Source organism: Giraffa tippelskirchi, chromosome 9, assembly GCF_054371585.1.
Source record: "Giraffa tippelskirchi isolate mGirTip1 chromosome 9, T2T-mGirTip1v1.2.pri, whole genome shotgun sequence".
NCBI lineage: Eukaryota > Metazoa > Chordata > Mammalia > Artiodactyla > Giraffidae > Giraffa > Giraffa tippelskirchi.
In genome coordinates, this window is record NC_137283.1 from 151,530,184 (window position 1) to 151,541,028 (window position 10,845).

At 44.2% G+C, this 10,845-nt stretch overlaps 1 protein-coding gene across 1 annotated transcript in view; it reads left to right on the forward strand.

Annotated features, from left to right (window-relative positions):
* Positions 1-10,845, forward strand: part of AKAP12 (A-kinase anchoring protein 12) — a 107,903-nt gene that overhangs the window by 53,765 nt on the left and 43,293 nt on the right. Inside the window, exon 2 of the mRNA XM_081530247.1 lies at positions 3,997-4,111. Within this exon, the coding sequence (XP_081386373.1) occupies positions 3,997-4,111 (115 nt within the window). The remainder of the gene's footprint in view (positions 1-3,996; positions 4,112-10,845) is intronic.

Below are 10,845 nucleotides of genomic sequence, written 5' to 3' on the forward strand. Positions count from 1 at the left end.
ACTAGGTGGATGGATAAAGCTATGTGAGGAAGCTTTAGAGTGAATGAGTTTGAAAACTTCAATCCCACCCGTTTTTCTCCGTGATTCAAATACCCTTCTCATCTCATCTGGCTCCAGCCCTTCCCATCCTGTGGATCACTGACTTGTGTCTGTATGTCTTTCGGGGTTTCTTTGGGCTTAACTGAAAGCTTTGTCTTCTGTGCGCATTCGAGTTGCAGAGAAAAGAAAGACCAAGGACAAGTCAGTTGTGTGTTTAGTGACAAAGAAATGCCTCTGCGATGTATGAAGCAGTCAGGTTATAAAAACATATATCTTCCATGAAAAAAAAATTAATTTTATTTATCTTTGGCTGTGCTGGATCTTCATTGCTGTGCTGGCTTTTCTGTAGTTGCGGTGAGTGGGGGGAGGGCTACTTTCCAGGTGCGGTGTACCGGCTTCTCATTGCAGTGGCTCCTCATGTTATGGAGCATGGACTCTAGGGCGCAGAGACTTCATTAGTTGCATCCTGTGGGTTCAGTAGTTTTGGCTTCCGCTCCTAGAGCACAGGCTCAATAGCTGTGGTGCGTGGACTTAGTTGCTCCTTGGCAAGTGGGATCTTCCTGCCTCAGGGATGGAATTCGTGTCTCCTGCATTGGTAGGCGGATTCTTATCTACTGAGCCACCAGGGAAGCCCTCCTTTTTTTTTTTTTTAAACAAGCTTGTGTGCATGTAAACATTCATAGAAAAGACAGAAGGAACCATGGGTTAGATTTCTTGTGATTCAAGGTGATTTTAACATACTTATAACTCTCAGAAATGCCTGAACCCTTCATGATAGTATGAATTATTAGCTGGTTGAGAATCAGAGAAAAAAAGAAAGCAAAAACACTACATATACATATTTTCGATTGCAAAAAAGTGAATTATCCATCTGTAAGAGCACTTGAGGTTGTGTAAAAAGCATCTCTAAGTGAAACGCAGAGTGGTGAGCATGTCTGAATACGCTGGATGGAATGATGTCCCTTCGTTGTGTGGAGTGCTGGTGTGTCTCGGGCTCTGAATGTGCCAGACAACGCCCACTTTCTGGAGCCAAGCTATACGTATAATAAAATAAGCTCAAAACTCAGGTTCGGTACTGTCACTGTTGTAAATTGTCACCAAAGTTATCAGTGATTTTCTGAGGTAGAGACCGTTGCCCTGGTGTCACTGGAAATAAGAAATCCACACAATTTACTTATCACACTTGATGATAAAGAGGAATGGATGGCAGGTGATCTCAAAGATACATTTTATTTTATATCATCTAAGGTGCATCATTATATATGTGTAAAATTTCTAAGAGTAGATGAAATGTGTGCTTATAGAATCTCCCGAGTTTAAAGATATTCAATTTGGCTCCCTCTGAAGATGTCTTGGATTTGACAATTCATGAAGAATTCTGAGAAATCTTTCAGAATCATAGAAACTCTGCAGAATTCTAGACTTTATCATAAACTTCACAGTTCTGGATGTTAAACTAGGAGCACAGGTAACCAACGTTTTTTTCCCTTGAAAGCGAGATATTAGAATAACTGTCTCTTATTCCCCCGCTTAGGTTGCCATGTCCTGGTGTCTATTTAAACATTTTTTAGGTTTGATTCATTGCTTGACCGTGTGCTGTGCTGTGCTCTTCTGACCGTGGGATTCTCCAGGCCAGCATACTGCAGTGGGTAGCCAGTCCCTTCTCCAGGGCGTCTTCCCAACCCAGGGATTGAACCCAGGTCTCCTGCAGGTGGATTCTTTACCATCTGAGCCAGGGAAGCCCAGTTGTTGACCGTGTAGCCCACAATAATATGCATTTCTTGCTTTCCCCCACTGGCTTTTAATCACATTATTAGTGAAATTTACGTCTAACTTGTGCATAGGACCTAGTGGAATTTAGTTAAAATACTCTTAAATGCTAATGTTTTTGCTGATGAGCATTGTGGAGACCCCACCCCCACCCCAATGCCCCGAGCTTTCGTCTTTAAGTTTCATTTAAAACTCCCATCTTTCGTATTTTGCTAAGAGAAGACTTTAAGTGAAAATGTAATCTGAGCATCCTGTCTAATACACGGACTCAGCATGGGCATTTTGAAGCCAGCGATCCCATCTGTAGTGAGAGCATTAAAGTACAGTGATATTATTTCAGGAGGCAGCTCTCACAGTTGAAGGGCATCTTTGCTGGGAGCAGGGAACAGCCAAGTGAAATCAATTTCAGCAGTGTGCAAGCCTTCTGGATTGATTGTCTTGAATTGGACCCAGTCCCTTCAAGACTATGGTAGAACTCAGTGATTTGGCCAGGGTACTCCACTGGCCTATAAACAGCATGAAATGATGTACACAGAGTGACCAGCTTTGAGATTTCTTTGGAAAAATTAGGTCTGGGTATTATGGGATACTCTTTAAGGCATTTTGTCATTGTACATGGTAACAGGTCCTCCAAAAATTTGTTGTTGGAAATTCTCTGGAAGTAGTTGGTGGTAAACCTGGCCTTTGGGCCATGACTGAGCTGTGAGACCTGTGGTCAGCCAGCCTTCCCCTCTGTAATCACCCTGATCCTCAGTGTCCTCATCTGTAAAATGGAACAGTAGCACCTCCCTAAGTTGTTGTTTGGCTGCCCCTTGACTTGTGGGATCTCAGTTCCCTGACTAGGGATTGAACCCGGACCTTTGGCAGTGAAAGCGCTGAGTCCTAACCTCTGGACCGCCGGGAATTCCCCCGAAGGTGGTTTTAAGGCAAATGAGAAATAAAGCATTGTTGAAATCCTTAGGTTCCTAATGGTTATTGTGCAATTTTCATTTGTTTTAAAACTTCATTTTTAAAAAGTATTTATTTGTTTGCTTATTTGGTTAGTTGCAGCACACAGGATCTTCATTTCATCCCATTGGGTCCTTTGTTGCAGTGCATGGGCTATCCATATGGGGAGGATTGCAAACGACCATTTTAGTAATATTTTTAAGGAAAATGACTCATGAGCAGCCATGTTTGGTGTGTCTTCTTTGTTCACTAGCCTTTGACCCACAGGGACTTCTCACTTGTCTCCCGTTTACCTTTTGCTCACATACCCCTTGCTGGCATCTTAGATCTTAGCTTTCCCTTTACTTCCTTAGAGAAGCCTTAACGACCCCCCACCCCCACCCGCCTGCCCCAGTCTAGGTCATGGCCTTCTGTTTGTTGTCATTTGCTGTATATATTTCTCCTACATGGTAGCTTCCATAGCTGTAATTCAGTGATCATTTATTTAAATGTCTTCCCTCTTCTCTGAGAAGGACACATTGTCACTTAGGTATATTCCAGCCAAATATGCATAACCTGCATCTAATCACAAGGAAACGTTATTTTAAAGTAAAAAATGTTTTTCAGAGGTCTGCCTTCCATAGGTCTGCCTTCCCTGCCTTCCAGGGCTTCCCTAGTGGCTCATCGGTAAAGACTCTGCCTGCAAAGTAGGAGACCTGGATTCAATCCCTGAGTCAGGAAGATCTCCTGGAGAAGGAAATGGCAACCCACTCCAGTATTCTTGCCTGGAGAAACCCATGGGCAGAGGAGCCTGGTGGGCTGCAGTCCATAGGGTCACAAAGAGTCGGACATGACTAAAGCAACTTAGCATGCACACATGCATGTCTTCCATAGTAGTTTGTGAGCTCAGAGCATCTGGGACCACACTTGACTTAGTCACTGTGAAATCTCAAGTAGGCCTGGAATGATGGGTATGAGTATCATGCCTATGAGTGGTTTCCAGAAGAATGTGTGAATGGTGTGTACCTTTACACTGATACAAAGCCCTATCTGCTGACTCATGGCTCCCTATATCTTTTGTAAGAAAGCTGGATCATTCCAATGGGGGGGGGAAAAAAGAACTTACATCTTCATTGTCACTAACCCTCCATTTCTCTGTATTTCTCCTCTAAATGATTTGTATTCTTGAACTTACAGTTTTGTTTCTAACTTAGTCATGAAGACTGAAATCAAGTTTACTTGGTTTTGTCTTCCCTGCAGCTCCTGCAGAAGAATGGCCAGCTGTCCACTGTCAACAGCTTAGCTGAGCAAGGCGAACTCGGCCTCCAGGAGGAAGCCCTGAATGGCCAAGAGGAGGAAGTGACTGTCACAGATGGTAAGCCACCTTGCTTGGCTCTGGGTAGAGCCTGGGGATGGAAGGTAAACAACACCTACAAGGAATCCTCAGAGAACAATTAAAAGCAACCTAGGCAGAATTTGCCCTGTCATGTTACCTGTCATTATACACTGTCAATATCATACTGATAACAAAAGCAATCCATTGTAGCACCTGTATTTAGGTATAGGAGGTTATAGCAATGCTTATAATGAAATGAAGTCTTTTTTCTTCATTTTTCTCAGGCATCCTTATCTTGAAACCATGATTTGGTTGTTGTTATTGTTGCCTTGTTCCAACCACTTGCCTGATGTTGGATTCTTGTTGAAAATGCTGGGGTCTTGGTTGCTTTAAGAGTCTGTATTTCTCACTCTGGAGTAGCCTACTGCCCTTGTGAAGATTTTTCTGGTAGTCTATATTGCTTTCTTTTTGTTAATGTATTTAAAATATTTTGTATTTATTTATTTTCAGCTGTGCTGGGTCTTTGGTGCTGCATGGGCTTTTCTCTAGTTTTGGTGAGCAAGGGCCTCTCTCTAGCTGCAGTGCACGGGCTTCTCATTGCAGTGGTTTTTGTTGTTGGTTGAGCATTGCCTCTAGGGCACACAGGCTTCAGTAGTTGTGGTGCGTGGATTTGGCTGCTCTGTGGCATGTGGGATCTTCTCGCATCGGGGATCAAACCCATTTCTTCTAAATTGGCAGGTGGATTCTTTCCGGTAGTGTGTATTTCAAGAAGACATTTGCTTCTTGGAAGGAAAGCTATGACAAACCTAGACAGCATATTAAAAAGCAAAGACATCACTTTGCCGACAAAGTCCATATAGTCAAAGCTATGGTTTTTCCAGTAGTCATGTACACATGTAAGAGTTGGACCATAAAGAAGGCTGAGCGCTGAATAATTGATACTTTCAAACTGTGGTGTTGGAGAAGACTCTTGAGAGTCCCTTGGACAGCAAGGAGATCAAAGCAGTCAATCATAAAGGAGATCAACCCTCAATATTCATTGGAAGGTCTGATCCTGAAACTCCAATACTTTGGCCACCTGATGTGAAGAGCTGACTCATTGGAAAAGACCCTGATGCTGGGAAAGATTGAGGGCGAAAGAATAGGGTGGCAGAGGATGAGATGGTTGGATGGCATCACCAACTCAGTGGGCATGAACTTGAGCAAACTCCGGGAGATGGTGAAGGACAGGGAAGCCTGGAGTGCTATAGTTCATGGGGTCACAAAGAGTCGGACACGACTTAACAACTGAACAATAACAACATATTTCAGGGTGCACACCTTTTTGCCCCAACTATAATATATGCATGTGTTATAACCTTTATCCCAGAAATCCTAGAGGGGTGGTTATTGGAAAGCAAATCTGTGAGACCACATTATCACTGATTTGATTTCAGCCCATGGAGGGGGTGGGGACCACACCTTAGGGTCAGAATCAAGCACCTTGACAAGCTGGGCTCTTGCAAGGGAAGAAGAACCTTCCTCTGTTCTTGTTTCTTGTCTCATCATTTCATTTAGTCATAAAGGAATGATGTAACAACTGCTGTGGATGTACAGAATGATGGCATACGGTAAACTGATGCTTACATGTAATGTGAAAAAGACAAATGAAGGGAAAAGTCTTGTGAAAGGAGACTGGCCATTGCCTCGGTGAGATGAGGTCCATCTAACATGTGGAACCTGTTTCTCCTTGTGTTCAACGCCCCTGTGGAGCTGCTGCAAGCAGGGAGCTGCTTTTGAAGTTGGTGGGAATTCTGATCTTTCTCTAGCACCACAGGCACCCTATAAAGTTAGAAATACATGGTCTCACACAAGGAGAATCTGCACAGCCTAGTGTCAGAGTTTCAAATGATCTCTACCAAAATAATTGGAACGGCCCCAACTCAGATTCCAAAGTCCCACGCTCTGTCTTTCTCATGGTTAACCTTTGAATCAAATCAAGCCACAGCTTTTTTGGAGCCTTCCATAGCCAAGTCACTGTGCCCCGTGCTTCAGGAAAGATGGAAAAAGCTAAAATGGCCCATCAGCGGAGGCAAGCAAGTCCATGGAAGGATCCATAAGATGAAAATAAGGTTAAGACAAGGTAACATGGTGATTAATGAATCTTGCAAGAGATGAGAGCTGCTTAGAGTTCTGATGAAATGCTTATTTGAGATCAGGGAGTGGGATGAGGTCTGGGGCCTGAGGGGAGGTTGGGTTTAGATTTGTTGGGACAAGGGCTGCCAGCCAAGGCGGGGAAATAAAACAGCCCACAAGCGTTTACTGTGGGTCCCGGTTCGGTTCAGTTCAGTTGTTGAGTCGTGTCCGACTCCGCGACCCAATGGACTGCAGCATGCCAGGTTTCCCCGTTCTCCATTATCTCTCAGAGTTTGCTCAAACTCATGTCCATTGAGTCAGTGATGCCATCCAAGTATCTCATCCTCTTTCGCCCCCTTCTTCTCCTGCCCTCAGTCTTCCCCAGCATCAAGGTGTTTTCCCATGAGTCAGCTGTTCACGTCAAGTGGCCAAAGTAATGGAGCTTCAGCTTCAGCATCAGACCTTCAGGGTTGATTTCCTTTAGGATCTTGGGTCCTGGAAGTGCACCTTTTGTGCAGAATGGTCTCTAGCAGTAACCTGATGAGACGGGTCCTATCTTGATTTAAACCCAGACCAGCAGCTCCCCAAGCATGAGCTGTGCGGGACACATCCACAGGCTTGTCCACTGAGCAAGGGGCAGAATGGAGACCCAGAAGGAAAGGGGGCTGGGTCAAAGAGCTCTTCTGAAAGCTGAGGGGAGTTTAGAAAGTATTCTGGCAATGCAGATCACCTAAATACGCCCCCAGGGGGCTTTTGATCTGACTGGTGTGGAGTGTTGATAAGAGAAGGGAAGAGGCTGCAGCAGATGCCCTTGTTCCCAGAACATCCCCGGAAGCCTGGAATCCTATCTAATCTGTGGCATGTTTACTAGAGATCTGGGTATCTTCCTTTAGTCCAGATGGGATTTTTTTCACTTTTCAGCCCTGTGATTCAGTTCAGTTCAGTTGTTCAGTCGTGTCTGACTCTGCAACCCCATGGACTGCAGCACGCCAGGCCACCCAGTTCATCACCAACTCCTGGAGTTTACTCAAACTCACGTCCACTGAGTCAGTGATGCCATCCAGCCATCTCATCCTCTGTCATCCTTCTCCTCCCGCCTTCGATCTTTCCCAGCATCAGGGTCTTTTCAAATGAGTCAGTTGTTGGCATCAGGTGGCCAAAGTATTGGAGTTTCAGCTGCAGCATCAGTCCTTCCAATGAATATTCAGGGCTGATTTCCTTTAGGATGGACTGGTTTGATCTCCTTGCTGTCCAAGGGACTCTCAAGTTCAAAAGCATCAATTCTTCAGCGCTCAGCTTTCTTTATAGTCCAATTCTCAATCCATACATGACTACTGGAAAAACCAAAGCTTTGACTAGATGGACCGTTGTTGGCAAAGTAATGTTTCTGCTTTTTAATATGCTGTCTAGAATGGTCATAACTTTTCTTCCAAGGAGCAAACATTTTTACAGAAAGGGATTCTGTCCCCACCGATTCATTGGAAAAGACCCTGATGCTGGGAAAAATTGAGGGCAGGGGGAGAAGGAAACGGCATTGGATAAGATGGTTGGATTGCATCTCTCACTCAGTGGACATGAATTTGAGCAAACTCAAGGAGATAGTGGAGGACAGGGTAGCCTGTTGTGCTGCAGTCCATGGAGTCCCAAAAAGTCAGATATGACTGTTCTACATGGCAGCTTACTGCAGTGTAAATAAAGACATAATTTGGTATGTAATGCTTAACTGTAGGATTTGGGGTGCCTTGGTTTCTGTTCTTGCCCATTTCAGTAAGAAAAGATCTGAGCCATTCTGGTCCTTGGGAGGATTGGCTCACAGGGGAATTTGTGGACTTAGGTGGACCAATGGACAGGACAGGAGAAAACTACAAATGAGGGGCATTCCTCCTTGAGAGGTTTCAATTTAAAGTGACAGGCAATATTTAGACACAGCCAGAATGCACAATATTTTTCCACTTTGACTTGCTTGCTTGCTTTCTGAAACTAGACATACTGGTAATTCAGAACCAAGCCTCTTCCCATAATGAAAATGAAATCCTGTTTCCTTGTAACCTTTCTTTATGATAGAAAACAAGATCTGCTTATTAAATATTTTCTAAACTATGCAATAAGTTTCAGATGTGCATGTGTGTGTGTGTATTGAAGGGAGCTTGAAGATTATATAATTCCGGGGGCTTTCTTTTAGAGAGTATACAATTAGGCATGAAAACAAATATTTTTTTGAATTAAAGAAAAAACGATTTATAGTAAATTACTTTAGCCTTGGAGTTAGTCCCTTAAGAGTTCTTTTTCAGACAATTTATCATTCATCACAACTGCTTATACAGAAATACAACTTTTTTCCAACCAAAAAACTCTATCCAGCCATGCCACACCCAGCATTCATAGGAGCTTCACAAGTGCCATTAGTTTTGTGGAAAATCTGCTGATTCTGTTTTATTTTGCCCTCACCTAGCAGCATGTGGGATCTTAGTTCCCTGACCAGGGATCAAACCCATGCCCCTGCAGTGAAAACACAGAGTCCTAACTACTGGACCACCAGGGAAGTCCCTGATTCTACTGATTTTAACAAAGAACCCTCCCAACTCAGATTGTCATTTATTCTATAGTCTCTGGCTTATATGGTTTTCTATGAGCCTTTATGGGTACCTGAACAAGAAGGATTTTTTAAAAATTCTGCCTTGATCTGGGTCCAACTTAAAATTTCAAGTTTCTTCAAATTAAAAGTTTTGGGGGAGGTGGGTGGGGGGTCCAGGAAGGGGAACACATGTAAACCCATGGCTGATTCATGTCGATGTATGGCAAAAACTATTACAATATTGTAAAGTAATTAGCCCCCAACTAAAATAAATAAATTTATTAAAAAAAAAATTAAAAAAAAAAAAGCGGTATAGTAAACCAGCAAAAAAAAAAAGTTTTGGATTTTCTTTTCAAGTATCCATTGACGCAAGAGCTGACTCATTGGAAAAGACCCTGATGCTGGGAAAGGTTGAGAGCAGGAATGGTAGGGGATGACAGAGGATGAGATGGTTGGATGGAATCACCAACTCGACGGGCATGAGTTGAGCAAGCTCCAGGAGTTGGTGATGGACAGGGAAGCCTGGGGTGCTGCAGTCCATGGGGTCACCAAGAGTCGGACTGAACTGACTTGATATGTTGATCAGATTATTTTCTTTGCAAACAGATGAGGAAAGTCAGTATTGCAAAATCAAAAAACTTAAGACCTCTTTATTTTGATAATCACATACTGGTTAAAGTGCCTCCAGAACTCATTGCCACATAGGAGCAGTCAGGTGACTGTGCTCTGAGACCATCTGAATGTGTCATTTACAAGGCATTTGTTTCTGGGGTTCTTGGAGATTTGTCTTTCTGCAGGGTAGCTACAGCAAACGTGGCAAAGCCTGTGGATGTTATGTTTTCTCCATCCTTCCCGGGCCAGATTTGCTTGTGTGAAAGAACACACACACAGTGGTGGTCCTCTCCTTGGTTTTTGAATTTTTGTTCACATATGCCTTATACTGTTTGCGTACCCTGAGTGCGGGCATTTGCACCAGAAGCGATGGAGCTGCTGTTGGAAGCTCTGCCCTTGCCATTTGCTCCTCCGGTGTCAGCCGTAATATCAGCCAGCACCCTGGGGAGCAGGTCTTGCTCTGCTGAACAGCGAGGTGAGGAGGCTTCTGCTGGAACCATGCACGTGGAACAAAGCTCTGATCCCTCTGACCTGGGAGTGGTCCTAGAAAATGCCTCCTCCCCGCCAAGAAAAATAAACAACACCCAAACCTCACCCCACCCCCCCATCTTGTCACTTAAAGCAAACGACTTTTTTTTTTTTTAACTTATTTAGTTATTTTTGGTTGTGCTGGGTGCTTGTTGCTGTGTGAGCTTGTCTCTAGCTGCAGTGAGTACGGGGCTACTCTCTTGTGGTCTGCAGGCTTCTCACTCTGGTGACTTCTTGCGTTGCAGAGCACAGGCTCTAGGGTGGGTGGGTTCAGTGGTTGCGGCTCCCAGGCTCTAGAGCGTCGGCTCAGTAGCTGTGATGCACGGGCTTAGTTGCTCCTTAGCACATGGGATCTTCCCAGACCAGGCAGGGATAGAACCCACGTGTCTGTATTGGCAGGCAGATTCTTTACCACTGAGCCACCAGGGAAGCCCAAAAAGTCTTACTTATTTGTCTGCGTCGGGTCTTAGTGGAGGCACGCGAGATCTTTGATCTTTGTTGAGCATATGGAATCTAGTTCCCGGACCAGGAATGGAACCTGGGCTCCCTGAAATGGAAGCGTGGAGTCTTAGCCATGGGACCATCAAGGAAGTCCCAAAGCAGAAGTCTTTAAGACAGTGTGTTCCCTACCTTTCTCGAGGTTCTACTTTTCTACATCCTGGTATTTTCCCCACAGATACAGTAACAAAAGCGGAGGTTATCTAGAAGCTGAATTTGCAGCACTGTGAAGAATTTCATGTCTCTGATGCTGCTGATGTCACAGTCCTGGCCTTAATTGAATTTGCTGTTTGAACCTGCCAGCTTCTGGCATGTGGCACCTTTGGGGTATGGAAAGGCCAGAGGTTATTTCCAAGTGCTCACAGCCCTCCCCGTCGAACTTGTTACCCTACAGAAAATCCATTCTTGGGTTACAAGTTGTTCTTCTTTGCTTTTTGATCATTTA